Source organism: Centropristis striata, chromosome 6, assembly GCF_030273125.1.
Source record: "Centropristis striata isolate RG_2023a ecotype Rhode Island chromosome 6, C.striata_1.0, whole genome shotgun sequence".
In the NCBI taxonomy this organism is placed as follows: Eukaryota; Metazoa; Chordata; class Actinopteri; order Perciformes; family Serranidae; genus Centropristis; species Centropristis striata.
In genome coordinates this window covers 6,078,072-6,095,119 of record NC_081522.1, presented here as the reverse complement: position 1 = coordinate 6,095,119, position 17,048 = coordinate 6,078,072, and the positions used below count along the sequence as shown (strand labels likewise).

The following is a 17,048-nucleotide window of genomic DNA, read 5'->3' as shown; positions in this document are numbered from 1 at the left end:
TTTATTTTTAATGTGTATCTATGATTATCTAATATAATAATATTTATCCTTCATATGAATTGCATGAGCATGATGTGCAAACTGCTGGTTTATAGTGCTAACATCCTTTTTTATTACTATTTAACATCACTGTTTTGGATAACATGACATACATACAGAAAATATATACATAGGTCGCCCATAAAGTTGGAATAATTTTGTTTTCAGATACAATCCTCTGTTAATTGTGGCTTCATTTTCATTGTGATATGTTTGGAAGACATCGATTAATAAAGTTTTGAGAAGATAAACACTTTATCTGTCAAATATAACTCACATTGTCACAATCATTTCATGGAAAGAGGTTAAAAAATATTGTATTCCAACTTTATGGGTGACCATGTATACATAATAGCTGTCTCTTTGATGTCATTTTCAACTTAAATTTGAGGTTTCCCTAAAAAAATTGACATTTCTTTTCACAAGCATATATGACCAATTTCTACTCCTGAAGTTTATGGGGGCCAGATTAATTTTCAGGGGCCTCCAAAGTGAAAAATAAGCTGCTGGGCCCCTTTAACCCGTGTTCCTCACATGCTCTGTACAGTGTGGAAAGTTTTTCTGTGTGGAGGAGCTTTTACTTTTACTTTTGGTACATTAAGTAGGCTGCATCTTAGTGATAATGCCTATGTACTTTTACTTGACTTCTATTTCGAATTCAGCACTTTTACTTATAATGGAGCAGTTCTACACTGTGTTATTTAACCTTTTAGTGTCTGAGTGCTTCCTCCACCACTAAACTGCATATATTATGTTACACATGTTGCTAGAAACTGTACAAAATTGCACATCTGCAAAGCTCAAACACTTCAAAGCTGCTAGCTTATGGCTACATTTAAATTGAAAATATCAGCAGTTAGGTGATAAATAAATATTTTGCATTGATTTTTTTTTAATACTGATAAATAATATATTATTTTATATTCAATAAAATAAATGCAGAGTTTTGTGCTTTATTACGGTAAAAACGATCCTCTCTTACATAATTTATAACGTAGTTTAGAGTAGTTTTGGAGGAGGGTTTAAACAGAGCAGATTGACTAAACATCAGTAAACTGTGAGAGATCTGAATGTCTCAACAGTAAAATACATAGAAAACAATGCAGATTTTCAGTGTTAAAAGCTCACATTTTCCATGATGGAAGTCACTTTTCTCGCTGTAACTTTTCACTTTGGGTCTTTAACTCTTGACAGGATACAAAAAGTTCAGAGATGAAGAGATAATTTCTGAGAAACTGCGAGTGAAAGTTCAGAAAGATATTCTTATGACCATCTGAGAAGTTGTTTTTGTTTAAATTCTGATCTTATATACTTGACTTACTTAGAGACAAACATAGCAACCATGGAATCTTTAACGGCTATTTTTGTTGTTTTATTGTTATTGTTTAAATATTTTTATCCTGAGATCAAGTCTATATATATTAGTGGTGTTCTGCCGTAATCTGTCTTTAACAACTTTAAATTTGAATTTATTTTATTTTGAATGTGTATCTGAATGATTATCTAATATATTCATTTCCATTATAATATTTTGCCTTCATATGAATTGCATGAGCATGATGTACATGTCATTTTTTCTAAATTTTTCGACATATTATAACAAGGTGTTTTCTTGATATTTAAGGACATACAATACTATTACTACTATGCTATTATTATTAAATTAGTTCACATGGATGTGTTAGCAGAGTCCACCACAGATTTTACAAGAGACTGGCAAAATATGATGCCTTGAATAAAACAGAAGAACCCTTATTCTACTTTACAATAATTCATTAAACATATGCTGACACCATCCAGGGGGCAAAAATCCCTTTAACCCCTGCTGCTGAAAATCCTACAGGAAACACTGGGTTCTGTGGTTACAGTTGTAAATAGCTACAAGTTACCTCTTTAAATCGTCATGAAATCTACTACTCCTCTACTACTTTTTACACAAGTCCTTTCATCAAACCTTTCTGTTTTCAACTTTTTCCTCATTTTGTGCCCCCTACACCTAACAATGAAATAACATTTTGTCTTGGGTTAGGGTTGAATAGCAAGTAATTGTGTATAGGCCAGTGCTGCTATTAAAGCAAAAAGTATCAAGTAACTGCATTATTACACTTACTTACTCAGAAAAGTAAAAAAAAAAAAAGACTCTAATCAGTTACTTTATAATTAGTGACCCCCAACACTGCAGTTAAAAAGGTTGACGCTACAGTTGCAGATCAATGTCGTGTTGGTATTAAAACTTTTTGAGAAGGTATTAAAAAAGATATTTAAGTTTATTCAACTTAGGAATTTCTACCCTGTAATAGCGAGATTGAATACTGATTGCTTTTTCACAAAATTTGAGGGGCATATTGAACTCTTAAGCATGTAAAATGGAATTTACTTCATTTTTATTTTTTTGTGACCTTAAAATAAAATAAAACATTTGTAATATTCTTAAAGTAGTTGTTTATTCATTACTGAAACATTTATTAGTAGGCCTTATATAGTTAAAATAGGGTAAATGTGAATAATCGCTGCAGGAGGATTTAAAGACTGCATTATTACACTTACTTACTCAGAAAAGCTAAAAAAAAAAAAAAAAAAACACTAATCAGTTACTTTATAATTAGTGACCCCCAACACTGCAAGGTGTCCTACTGTCACCTTCTGGATTTAGTCGTCCCCTTCATCTCCATTATATTCTCAGACCTTGTGCAGTTTATTTTGTATTCCATGCAGTTGTCTTCCTTTTACTGAGTCACTAGAGATGAGAACTCCGATGTCAACAAAAACAGCAAACAGTTCAACAGCATACACTTAAATAATCTGCTGTTCTTTACTGACCTCAATCTGGTGACTGGGACTAACCACTGCTGCCCCTGTTGCCTCTTGGATCATTAGATGATTTTTTGTTTTTATTGTATTCATGCATATTTTATTTTGTGCGGGCAGTACATTTTACATTTTATTTTATTTATTTTTATCCCATTTTTAATTTATTTTATCTTATTGCATCTTACTGTTCTATTGTTTACTACATCTCTTTGTATTGTGTTATGTATTTATTGTTTGTGCAGCACTTTGGAAACCTTGTGTTTGCTAAAATTGTGCTATATAAATAAAGTGGATTGGATTGGATTGGACCCATCTGTAAATATCTGTACATGATCACTGTACATTTAATTCTTTCACTATAATTGTATTATTCCTTAACTAGATTTTCTGTTTTATTTTCTGTGCTTAACATTCAGCAGTTCCATATCCACAGTGGTGGAATGTAACTAAGTACATTTACTCAAGTACTGTACTTAAGTACAATTTTGAGGTATTTGTACTTTACTTGAGTATTTTTATTTTATGTAACTTTATACTTATACTCCACTACATTTAGAGGCAAATATTGTACTTCTTACTCCACTATATTTAGTTGACAGCTTTAGTTACTTTACAGGTTGGGATATAACATAAAATATAAGATCAATTTAAAGTGATTAGACATATTTTTAATTAAACCTCATAACAGTATTTTAAGTAGATACAATGAGTCCTGTCTTTACTAAATTAAAACACTGATTACATAAAAGGCACATTACAAATAATGTAATAATATATTTAGAATATATAAAACAATCTGATTGGGTCCATTCTGCATAACGAGTACTTTTACTTTTGATACTTTAAGAACATTTTGATGCTGATACTTTTTTACTTTTACTTGAGTTAGTTTTGAATGCAGGACTTTTACTTGTAGTGGAGTAATTTCACAGTTTGGTATTAGTACTTTTACTTAAGTAAGGGATCTGAATACTTCCCCCAACACTGCATATCCACCTTAGAGTTCTGCAGTATGCAGTTTTTGCTCCTTTCCCCTCTCCCAACAGGCCTCCAAGATCCTCTACGCTGGATTACAATCATTTTGACCCTTGCCTGTGTGCTTCTACAGGTGCCTTCTTCATCCCATACCTCATCTTCCTGTTTGCCTGTGGGATCCCTGTCTTCTTCCTGGAGACGTCTCTGGGTCAGTACACCAGTGAGGGAGGCATCACCTGCTGGAGGAAGATCTGCCCGTTGTTTGAAGGTAATCTACACCTTTATGGATGCTTAACCCTTTGATGCACAACATGGGTCAAAAATGACCCCCATTCATTTCCCATGTTATTTATTGCTTGCTGTGTTTTTCTGTGCTCTATTTTTTGATATCAACTTATTTTATGATTGAATATTGTAAATATTTTTTACATATCTTGTTTTGTTGTTGATAACAACAGATCATTATTTTCATTTTGCTTCTCATAATTTATGGAGAAAAAAAGTTTTTGTATTATTACACAGCTAACTACTTGGCTAAGTAGCTTGCTAAGCTAACTACTTAGCCAAGAAGTTAGCTAAGTAGTTAGCTTAGCAAGCTACTTAGCTAAATACTTAGCCAAGAAGTTAGCTTAACAAGCTACTGAGCTAAAAAATGGATATAGCTCATTTTTCACCCATGTTGTGTATTAGAAGAGTAGTGACAGAAAAAGGGATTTTATTCAAAACATTTATAAAGGAAAACATAAAAATTAGGATGTATGATGATCAAAAACAAACTAATTGAGGAAAACCTGGAATACTGAGTGATGAATTATTGCAAAGATATAGAACATAAAAACTGTCGGGTCACTTTAGACCCATGTTGTGCATCAAAGGGTTAATGATGTTAAAAACACTTTACAGCACCAAGAGTGGATCAAACTATTGGACCTAGAAGTTGTAATGCATTCCCAACATCTGTTCATTTTACTCTTACACATTTTTAAAAGTTTGTGTTCCAGAAGCATCTATCTTCATCTTCATGATCTAACGAACAATGAGTCGCTTGTGCACCACATGGGATACATACAAAGATTTATCAAACCACTGACAACATCTAAGCATGTCCGTACAATTATGTGGGATGAAAGAGGAATTTCAGACATATGTGTGCAATGTGTTTATGTCTATGGTTTATGTGCATGTGTCCCGCATGGTAAACTATATGCATTTGTGCTCATACATACAGTATATGAGTGATTGTGTGTCAAACAACCAGTATGAATGCTACACAGATGTAGGATGGTGATGAATGAATAGAATAGAATAGAACGGCTGGCAAGCAAGCAGCACTGGCTAATGTTCAATATTTCTGCCTTCAAATAGGTCTGTAATCAGCCATAATCATAACCCAAACAGGATGACAGCTGAGAGTGCAGAGTCGAGTCGGGCGTGCAATCATGTGTTGGAACAAGAGTTTAACCAAAAAATTATGCCTGTTACAATTTGCCCTGTGTATAATTTACTCTACTCCGCTGGAGTCATTTGTAAAGGCAGCAGCGGTGAGCTGAGGATGGGTTTAATCAAATGCTGCAAAGATGTGCTTTTTCCAAGGTTAAATGATCTGCGTGTTCTGTCTATAATGAACAGATCTGTCAGGGAGCTCTTTTCAATGATTCGAAATCATTTATATGAGTCATTTTAGCTACAAGAATATTGCAAATTAATTTTTTTGTTGAATACAAAGTTCCAACATTCCACTCGGTGCTCCTTCAATGGCGTCTAAGCTGCCTTTGAGGCCAAGATGTATAGCTATATAAAAGCATACCTCTGTGGAAATCATTAATATACACTGTAAAAAAAAATCTGTTAAATTTACGGCAAAATACCGGCAGCTGTGGTTGCCAGAACTTTACCGTAAAAAATACAGTGAGTTTCTACTGTAAATTTGAATGTAAAAATCAGCAAAAACTGTAATTTAGACTGAGTAGTCCCTTTATTTTTAGGGTAATTGTGTCCTTGTGACAGGATGGTATTTAAATTAATTATTTCTCCATTAATTTTACATGAAAAAAAAAACATGTTTTAAAAGTTTTGCACTATTCCTTAATTTACGGTAATTACAACCGACTACTACGGTGATATTACATTTTTAATTTTACGCCCTGTTTCTGATGCAATTTGACAGTGTTTTACTGTAATTTCTACAAACATTTTTTACAGTGTAGCCTCATGTCACATGCACTTAGTCTCATGGCACAGCTTTGAATTTCCCCTTTATTCCCCAATAAATGTTGTAATATGTTTTTTTTGTTCCAGGAGTGGGTTATGCCACCCAGGTGATTGTTGCTCTGCTAAACATCTACTACATCGTTGTGTTAGCCTGGGCCATCTTCTATCTGTCCAACTCCTTCACCTGGGATCTGCCCTGGGCCTCCTGCAACAACACCTGGAACACAGGTGAGTCGCAGGAACTTCTGCCAAAGGCAAAAGATGTGCTTCTGCTACATGTCCTTAAAAACTTTACATTCCCATCACCTCCAGCTGTACTTTTTGTGAACCTGGTCTCACAGAAATCCGTGAAATAGCCACGGATTTTGCTTAACTCAAAATCCGTGGAATAGCCACGGAATCGCTCAAATTTCTGTGAAACTGACACGGATTTCGCTACAATGCAAGTTAAAGACAGTCGTATCCCGTGGCTATTGGTTTGATCCAAGTCACGTGACTTTCAAGGTCCCGGCGGTCAGAACAAAAAACATGGCGGACAGTTCTCTCATTTTTATTGAAAAATCAATATTTTGACTTAGTTTCTGCATAAAAATGGATTTTGATTACATTTCTAGCAAAAAATATATGTTTTATTTTCTAAATCTTCACTCAGTGAATGTACATAATCACTTTGTATGTTGGAATAGCCACAGGATATGTCATTAACTTGCATTGTAGCGAAATCCGTGTCAGTTTCACGGAAATTTGAGCGATTCCGTGGCTATTCCACGGATTTTGAGTTAAGCAAAATCCGTGGCTATTTCACGGATTTTGAATTAAGCGAAATCCGTGGCTATTTCATGGATTTCTGTGAGACCATGTTGCTTTTTGTAGTGTTGTTAGCAAATGTTAGCATGTTAACACCCCAAACTAAGATGGGGAACATGGTAAACATGTCATTGCACTACTAGCAAGCCGATAGAATTTTAGTGTTGTTTTTTTAGAACTATTCATTTTTTCTGGTGTCTCCTTCACCATTTAATTTATTTATAGTTTCATGTTATCTTAAGGGAGGGAAACTTCCTGCACCATTTCACTCGACTCAGTGGTGGCATTGTTTCACTTCCCTGTGTGTAACTTGGAAACCTCAGACCAAGCTTGGATTTCTTCACAGGATTGAATGTCTTTCTGTCTTTCTTTTCATTCAAGATTCCTGTATGGCATTTCAGAGGGGGAATAGCTCCATCAATCACCATGAGAACGCCACCTCTCCTGTCATTGAGTTCTGGGAGTAAGTGCCTTTTTGTATGGCCATGTCCTCAAATGGCCTCATAGGAGCCAACAAGTGACCCAACTATTCAACTTAAAGAAATGTAATCTTGTATTCCATCCTGTTTTGATCATTTTCAGACACGTTTTGTAGTTTTGCTACAAACTGTGCTTATAGACCCTTTAGCTAAAAAAAAAAAGGCTCTACTGGAAAAGTTGTGAGCATAATTACATTTAGTGTGGTATATAATGAATTCTAAGACATGGTTTGTGTGTCTGCCCCAGACGAAAAGTTCTGAGAATTTCCTCAGGTATTGAGGACATTGGCTCTCTGAATGGAGACCTGGTTATCTGTCTGGCCGTTGCATGGGTCATCTGCTACTTCTGCATCTGGAAGGGAGTCAAATCTACTGGCAAGGTAAAACTTCTCCTCCATTCATGACAAACAAATATTTACTAAAGAATAGGAATAGTTGAGTATTTGCTGATTTTATTCTGCAGCATTCCTTTTTTTCAAATAGCATGTAATGCATTTTTATTTATAGTGTTTGCTGTGTGGTTAGCTCTTTCCTCACACATGCAGGAAATGTTGCATTGTTTACACTAGCAGAATAAATAAATGATGAACAAACTGGGCAGTTAGCACAATCAGTGTCAGCCACGATGACCCAATGCACCAAAATTTGCACAACTGAACCTGAAACCTCATCGACTGAAAATCCAGAACAACAAACACAAATAGTAGGCTTTTATTTGTGCAGAATATTGTACAACATTGTCTAACACATTTTGGCCTAACCACAGAAAGAAAGATGAATTTTTCTGTGGTGTAAGTCACATGACTGATAAAGAAGTGCATCTACTTCCCTGCAGGTGGTTTACTTCACGGCCACCTTCCCTTATGCTATGCTAGTGGTTCTGCTAATCAGAGGGGTCACCCTGCCAGGAGCCTCCAGGGGAATCCACTTCTACCTCTACCCGGACCTGGGACGTCTGTCTGACCCACAGGTAGGCTTGAATGCACACACAGCTATGTTGAACATTCACAGAACCACAAACCTTTACACATGCAGATACAGCTGAAAAAGACTATGATCTGACTCACAGTGACTGGTATTTTTCAGCACGTATTTAAGAACTTGGAGATACGAAAAAGCACCAAAAAGCAGGGACTTAAACTCATGTAAACAGTCGTTTACTACCAGGTTTGCTATATTAACCTACAGTACAGGCCAAAAGTTTGGACACACCTTCTCATTCAATGCGTTTCCTTTATTTTCATGACTATTGACATTGTAAATTCATCAAAACTATGAATGAACACATGTGGAATTATGTACTTAACAAAAAAGTGTGAAATAACTGAAAACATGTCTTATATTCTAGTAAGCAAAGGGTGGCTACTTTGAGGAATCTAAAATACAAGACATGTTTTCAGTTATTTCACACTTTTTTTGTTAAGTACATAATTCCATATGTGTTCATTCATAGTTTTGATGCCTTCAGTGAGAATCTACAATGTAAATAGTCATGAAAATAATGAAAAACGCATTGAATGAGAAGGTGTGTGTCCAAACTTTTGGCCTGTACTGTATATGGTGATAATTGCGTCAATGTCTTGTTCATAGCTTGTTTTCACTGCCCCCTAGTGGCCTAAAAAATATCGTTAGTTATTTCAGGTTTAAGCACTCTGGATGTAAATCCAGTCTCTTCTCACACTTTTTGCATCCATCCATCCATTTTAGGGGCAATGAAATCACATTATTTTTTGCTTTTTCTCAGAACATGTTTAGCTTGCTTTAAGAAGTTTTAACATACAATGCTTCCACCAATTTGTCTCAAGGGGGGACAGTGTCGATGTCTGTGTCCAGCAAAATGTCAAGGACTTATTCACTGCAGAAGGAACGAGAATGGATTGGGAATTGCTTCTTTCCCTGCCGTTAGATTGAAACCAGTGTGAAAATCTAAAAGGGGGGCCCCCTTAAATCCCTCTCAGGGCTTTGCGGATGAATACCAGTCCTGTGTGTGTGTGCCAAGACAAGCTAGGCTAGTGGAGCTGGAACCTTGGGAATACCTGCCTTTGTGTAACTTTGTGTCCAGAGCTTGTGTTGTTGGTTGGACCACCAGTCAATCAGATCTTCAGTGCTGGCTAACAGCTATCTAAAACATGCCCTGGTGCCCTGGGAGCACTTCACCAGAACTGCAAGCATAAAAACAAACCTAATTTGAATTTTGAAGTGTGAGTGAGTGTTCAAAGAGCGGGTGGAAAAGTGCTGCACTTTATGCCTCAGTGAAACAGGGGGGAATAAATAGGCTTTGCAAGGTGGGTGATGCCAAGATGGAGAGGATGAGTGAGTGAGTTTCAGGGTAAATGCATGTAGGATTTGATAGATCCAATGGGTGTTAGATTGGGTGTTTTTTTTAATGATGGTGTGGGTGGACATGATTCTTTGAAAATGAAACTTAGTATACAAATTGTACATGAGAGACTGTGTGAATTACAAATTAGAAATTTGACTATTTGACTATCTTTCATTACTATAATGGTGCTGCTCTATTCCTCGTGGGTGAGGATGTGGAGGAGAGGATAGCCAGAATAGTGTACTGTTGTTTGGTCTGTGCCATTTTGTTTATTTCCCATTCCCAGAGCCATGGCTCAGTATAAACTGGGGGTTTTCTGCACACACAGAACTGAGAGCTAGCAGACCATGAGGAGAAAATCGCTGTATTCGAATAAGAGTCTATTGGATTAGAATTGCTGACTGCCCCTTAAAGCAGTTATTCTCAACCTTGGGGTCGGGACCCCAATTGGGGTCGCGAGATGATTTCTGGGGGTCGCCAAATAATTTTGGAAGTCAGCTCTGTCTCTACTGTGTTAAAGTGTTCATGTGTTAATGTGTTTTAGTCTTTTTGGTCACTTAATGTCCTTTTTCTTGGTCATTTTGTTTGTGTTTTTTCATTTTGTGTCCTTTTTTGTGTCTTTTTTTTAATCATTTTGTGGTCATTTTGTGTCTTTTTTGGTCATTTTGTGTCTTTTTTTTAATCATTTTGTGGTCAATGTGTGTCTTTTTGGTCATTTTGTTTCCTTTTTTTGGACATTTTGTGTCTTCTTTTAGTCATTTTGTGTCTTTTTTTGGCAATTTTGTTTCTTTTTTTGGTAATTTTGTGTCTTTTTCGGTCATTTTGTGTCTTTTCTCTTTCATTTTGTGTCTTTTTTTATCATTTTGTGGTCAATTTGTGTCTTTGGTCATTTTGTTTCCTTTTTTTTGTGATTTTATTTATTTTTTGGGTGATCTGAACTGTGCGTGTGAAATTCTGTTCAGTGAGCGGGGGTCGCGGACCACATGCATGTTAAATTGGGGGTCGCGACTCAAAAAGGTTGATAACTACTGCCTTAAAGTACTAGATATTTCCTCTAGTGAAGTGATGACTCAAAGCCAACACAACAAATGAACTGAAAAACTTTGTCTGTGTTTAAAATTAAAATTCTTTTGTCTCATTAAATATTTTCTGTGTTTGATTATCTTGTTTTCATTCTGTCCTAAGGTGTGGATGGATGCTGGTACACAGATCTTCTTCTCCTATGCTATCTGCCTGGGTTGCCTCACAGCCCTGGGAAGCTACAACAAATACAACAACAACTGCTACAGGTAAGAACTGATAATGATAATGTACATTATTATCAACTGCAAAACACAAACTCTCTATTCTGTCTCAATCGGCAGAAAAGGTTAACCTGTTGTTCAACCTCACATTACCATAATTGCTGACATTTTATCTTCATATAAAGGGTTTGCTGGGTACCATTCTCAACCCATTAACACATGCAGCTCCTAACCCTTACATGCCCTTTTTTCTGTGTGTTTTCCAGAGATTGCTTGTCGCTCTGTTTTCTGAACAGTGGTACCAGTTTTATTGCAGGTTTTGCAATCTTCTCCATCCTGGGCTTTATGTCCTACGAGCAGAACGTGCCCATCTCAGAAGTGGCTGAATCTGGTTGGTTTTTCTTCTACTCTTTATTAAATTAGAAAAAGACTATCTGAGACGTCCTCTACTTATTTAATTTGGTTGAATTATTCAGAAAGACTTAAGATGCGAGTCATAACAGATTTATGCATAGCTCCCTATTAAAACAATGGATTTACTTCAGGCTCTCAGTGGCCTCTATAGTCACTATTAATGATATTAATGATAATAGCTTTCTTGGTATTCACTTCAGCAAGGTTGACCAAAACTGGTAATTTTAACGAGAAAATGACATTTAGTTTGTGTTTGACTCAGGTCCAGGTTTGGCTTTTATAGCCTATCCTCGTGCTGTGTCTATGATGCCTTTCTCCCCTCTATGGGCATGCTGCTTCTTCATTATGATTGTCTTTCTGGGACTGGACAGTCAAGTAAGACCAACATCGTTATTTATCATATTTTTTTGGTAGTTTTCTGGACACGTCTGCAGCACACAAACACTTGTATGTACTTCATACTTCTTGTTTCTGTCTTGATTAGTTTGTTTGTGTGGAGAGCCTGGTCACAGCCATGGTGGACATGTATCCCTCCACCTTCCGGCGTAAAAATCGCAGGGAGCTTTTCATCCTGGCAGTAGCTGTGGTGTCATTCCTCATGGGGCTCATCATGCTGACGGAGGTTGGTCTCAGTGACTTCACTTCATCATGCTTTTACAGGATAAAATGAACCCTGGTGCATCACTGTGGACATGTTTCGGCTTTTAATGATAATTGTTCTATCATTTTGGTTGTGTTTTTTTCGTGAAGCTCAATAAGTATGTAATAAACTGTATTTCCAAGATACAAAAACTCAATTTCAAATGTGACAAAAATGTCCCCACTGAAACCGATTAAAACAATTTTTTAATCTCATGGCCATTACAACATGAAACCATGCATTCTATTATATCAGGCTTTCAATCTCGAGCCCTGGCTTCAAAACTAGCTTTTTTTAAACTATTTTCCATCAGACTGACCTATTTTCTCATGTTTGCCTATGGGCCAAATGCATGCCATAAAGGGATGTAAAAGGGTTAAAGGATCATCATTATCAAGCAAAATGGATAATCTTGTGTAAGTAAGAAATGACTTTCTTGTCTTTGTGAATTTTAGGCACACTCAACTCATTTTTATTTGACACTGCCCATTTACAGCCTCCAGTCCACATTAGCAGCAGATCCTTTATTCAATTGCTTTCATAACTGTGTGTTGTGTGAATGTGGTCTTTTTAATAAATTGCCGTGCTTTAGCTTTGCAGAAAGATTGTCATTATTTGACAACTTGCAGCTTTTGCTTTGTTACACTTCTGAACATTTTTGCATAAAATCTGCACTCTGCACATTTCTCCACTTAATTTGCACTAAGTTGTATATAGTATATTATTATTATTATTGTATATTTTGTATATTGTTAAATGTCTTTTCTTAGATTGTTTATTTTTTATCTTTATCTTAAAAATTGTGTGAAACTTTGCGGCTGTAACAAAGAAATTTCCCCACTGTGGGATTAATAAAGTCAAATCTGAATCTGAAATCTGAATCTTGTTATACCTATAATGTTTTAAACCCATGTGTGTCTCCCCAGGGTGGCATGTACATCTTCCAGCTCTTTGACTACTACGCAGCCAGTGGGATGTGCCTGCTCTTTGTCGCTATTTTTGAGACTGTTTGCATTGCTTGGATTTATGGTGAGTGTGTTAGACAGGCTATTTGGGAATGCATTAGGGGGGTTTTAAAAAGACAAAGGCCTTCTACTGAATAGGCACTATTCATCCCAGCCCACACTGCCCTCTACATTCTGCCAGTCAGAAAGAATTTTTTCTTTGGCTCACACGTTCAAGCCAGAGTGTTTCGAGCATTATTTCAGTCAATTGGTTTGTTAAGTGAATAAATTCAATATGAGAACATTCATCAAAACAACAATAATGTAGATTACCGAGAGGCTTGACACAGATGATATTGATGCAAGACTCCTCTGCGTTTCCCCTCATCTCCCCCTGGTTACAGGTGCTGACCGTTTCTACGACAACATAGAGGACATGATTGGCTATCGCCCCAGCCCAGTCATCAAATACTGCTGGCTTTTCTTCACCCCTGCAACATGCTTTGTGAGTTTCACGTTTCTTTTCAATATGCACGCTATCACACTTCATCCTGAAACAAGAGCAGCCTCAGCTGGACAGCAGTGGAAATGCATTTTAACCCTCTCATGCATGAATTATGATGAACTCAGCCAGGATTTTTTAAAGCATTTTATACATACTTAGGGATGTAAAACACGGTTTGAAAAATATATATATACATAAAAAAAATCTCAAATTACAATATAAAAACATAAAGAAGTTGATCTACAACCAAAACATTATAGGATATGAATTATTTTCAAGAACAACATTGGTAGTAATTGACATTGCATTGAAGTTGAAACATAGCTAGTGATGCATGATGTACAATTGAGTGGACAGATGATTAATCCGCATTTCCTCCAAATATAAAATCAAAACTTGGAAAATATTTACATAATATGTCACCTTAGATGTTACTTGATGTACTTTTTTTTTAACCTGCAGTGGTATCTTTTTATAGAAGCTAGACACCGAAATACCCGAGTTTTGTCTTTCTGTCTGTTGGCCATCTTGGTTTCACTGACTACTTTTTCCCATTCCCAGCCAATGGGATTTTTTGGTATGGGATGATGCAATAGTTTCCACTAGAGTGGACTATATGCAACAGTGCCCAAAGGCATATATATTGCATAAATATATTGCAGGCATATATAGAGAAAAAACACTTTTAAACAGCTGTACACTGCAGTGACCTCTATGCATGAAAGGGTTAATCTGCAAACAAATTAAGCTGTTGCGTACATTTTTAAAAATGCAGTTTTTGAAGTTAAGAAGGATTATTATAATCAATTTTTAAAGTATTTACTGATTTCATCAACATCCATTTATACAGACTCATGAAATCTCTCTCTGCATGTGTGTTATCAGGGAACTTTTGCCTTCGCCCTGATTAAGTACTCACCTCTGAAGTACAACAATGAATACATATATCCATGGTGGGGCAACGGGATAGGCTGGATCCTGGCCCTGTCCTCCATGCTGTGTATCCCTCTTTGGATCGTGGTGAAACTCTACTACACCCCTGGAACGCTAAGAGAGGTATGTTTTACCTGAAAACTTTTGGACTTAGATCACATGATTATGTGTGTGTAAAAAGGGGTCGCTCTTAGTAATAAACCCACAGAGAATGATCAAACTGCAGGTCTACTATGGAGCGCTTAAGCATTTTTCGGTTCATTGTTTTGGCTTCTTCACTGTTAGGTTCCGTCTCACTGCTCTCACTGACCTTGTTTCCAGTTTATAGTTTTCAAAGCACTGTGCACTACATGCCAAGAACAAAATGGCAAAGTTAGCAACTAGCTGAATATAAAGTAGCGGTGCATTTAACAGCTAAAGCTCCAGATATTTCCCTCGGGAGATGCTGGAGACCAAAACAGAACGAAAGGAGAGGGAATGTTGGGCTTGCATTTATCCGGTGGAAAGAAACACAACTCCAACTAATTACAACAGTTATTTTATGTTATATGTTAATTTATATGTTTTGGCCTCACTTATGGGGAGCTGCTGTTCCGCTAATTTTCACTTTCTTTCACATTGCAAGTTAGGGCATCAGTGATTCATCCTTGTGCTATCAGAATAATCACAACAAAATTAGTTTCCTGACCATATTTCATGGCTCACCTGATCTGTTTCCATAGATAGATAGATAGATAGATAGAGAGAGAGAGAGAGAGAGAGAGAGAGAGAGAGAGATAGGTATTCAGCCGCAGCTAACAATACAGCCTGCAACAAGCAACACAGTTAACAGGTAATAAATGGAACAGACAAACAACAAAAAGTCAGTGCTAAATAATAACAGACAGTGGGAGTTTTTCAAATTGTCTTTTACAAAAACAATGCATCTATTCATTTTAGTGTTTATTTCCTGTTTTATTTATTTTATTGTCTCTTGTTCTGTTTGTTTATGTATAGCACTTTGTTGCGGCTGTGGTTGTTTTAAAGTGCTTTACAAATAAAGTTGAGTTGAGTTGAGTTGAGTTGAGTTGAGTTGAGTTGAGTTGAGTGACATTAAAAATTGCACGTAATTTTATAATAATGGATCCATGTAAAAAATAAAAAGTAAATAAAGAGATAAATATAATTAGACATCAAAACACTGTCTCACTGAGAGATAGAAAGAAGGACAATAGCAGTGTAGCACCCATGTTGTTTCCACATTATGACTTGCAGGTCGAAAGAACAACTTCCCAACTTGGAAAGTGTCATTGATGTTGGTTCCTATGGATAAATTATTTAGTTTGAAAATGGTTCTCAAAAACTTGGCCATTGATATATGACAAATTTTTATATGTATACCTCCATTTTATCAATTTCTTGTTCACAGCGCCTCATTCTCCTGACCACTCCTTCCACCGAGTTACCCAAGACGAAGCAGGAGCAGGAGAAGCTGCTGGCCATCTTTGCAGCGGACGGCGACAGCCTCCATCAGAAATCACCTCCCACTAAGGACGGCTACTTCCCCGTTGATGAAAAGGAGTCTCACTGTTAGAGACTTGAGGGTCGGAATCAGAGCCTCGCAGGGGTCAAAGGTCACTCCTCAGCTTTGCCACTCTGCCTGGCCCCATCCCAACTCCCTCTGCAATACCTCACCAGACAAGGTGGCGAAACAGGTACTGCGCAGACTTTAAGAGTCACCTGACCTGTACCTGCTGACCTGCTGCTGGAGTGTTCTCCGTCTTTGTACACTGTATGACGGCATTAGTGTTCTTACTTAAAGAGTTACATCAGTTGGTTGGCATCTCATTTGCTGGTGGCAGAGTCATATGTACACTTGAATGTGGCCATTGTTGTTACACAGTGGCTCAGAATTTACATTTGATCGTGTCTGCTTTCTAAGGAAGCATTTTTTTTTCCTGTTATGGACATCTCTAATGTTCAGTTAGTCTGACATGACATTCCACTTACTTTATTAATTCTAACAGCTATCTGCTGCAGGTGGAGCACAAGAGGTGTTAGTGAATAAAAATGCACTTCTGTACTGTATACAGAGTACATATTCCATCCATTGATCCGATCATGCTGACAGCTCTGTATTTACTGTATAATAGAGAGTTGTCATCTCAGGATGTAAAATTTTCTAATAAATAAAAAAAATCCTACAAAAGCATACTAATTGCCAATGCTTGACAATGCGAGAATTGGATTTTAAATATATATTTAGTTGAACTGACCAGAACTCAACTCAATTAAACTTTGCTGTTGTTTTTTCAGATTAATGTTATGTCAATTTTTTTCAATATGTTTTTACTTCTTTCGCTGAACATTGCAGAGTTGCATGAATATGTTGCATGTTTCTTTTCCAGTCTTCTGATTATTGAATATATTTTTAATGTAGTCAGTTTTGCCTCTTCTCTAATGCATTGAATTGTATGAAATGAAAATGTAAAGTGCCTGAAGGAGACAGTTATAGATATGTTGTTAGATAACACGACATGCTGGTTGAAGGGTTTCATTCCAAAATGAACATCTCTCTTGTTATCTCTTTCTCTGCTGTATAATAATGAACTTCAACGTTTCTTTAGATGTTGGAATGAGTATATGAGTATCACTGATTGCTGATAGGGAATACTTTTACATATATAACTTTTATATGCTAAAATGATTTTTTATGACTGAATAAAAGATACTTTCATTTGAAA

General features: G+C 36.4%; 1 protein-coding gene across 1 annotated transcript in view; it reads left to right on the top strand.

The window, feature by feature from the left end:
• slc6a13 (solute carrier family 6 member 13) overlaps nucleotides 1-17,048 on the top strand; it is a 26,406-nt gene extending 9,358 nt beyond the window's left edge. Inside the window, exons 3-15 of the mRNA XM_059334501.1 lie at nucleotides 3,959-4,093; nucleotides 6,124-6,264; nucleotides 7,225-7,306; nucleotides 7,570-7,702; nucleotides 8,158-8,292; nucleotides 10,831-10,934; nucleotides 11,156-11,280; nucleotides 11,566-11,678; nucleotides 11,788-11,925; nucleotides 12,870-12,972; nucleotides 13,292-13,392; nucleotides 14,278-14,448; nucleotides 15,734-17,048. Coding sequence (XP_059190484.1) covers nucleotides 3,959-4,093; nucleotides 6,124-6,264; nucleotides 7,225-7,306; nucleotides 7,570-7,702; nucleotides 8,158-8,292; nucleotides 10,831-10,934; nucleotides 11,156-11,280; nucleotides 11,566-11,678; nucleotides 11,788-11,925; nucleotides 12,870-12,972; nucleotides 13,292-13,392; nucleotides 14,278-14,448; nucleotides 15,734-15,898 — 1,646 coding nt within the window. The 3' untranslated portion in view covers nucleotides 15,899-17,048. The remainder of the gene's footprint in view (nucleotides 1-3,958; nucleotides 4,094-6,123; nucleotides 6,265-7,224; nucleotides 7,307-7,569; nucleotides 7,703-8,157; nucleotides 8,293-10,830; nucleotides 10,935-11,155; nucleotides 11,281-11,565; nucleotides 11,679-11,787; nucleotides 11,926-12,869; nucleotides 12,973-13,291; nucleotides 13,393-14,277; nucleotides 14,449-15,733) is intronic.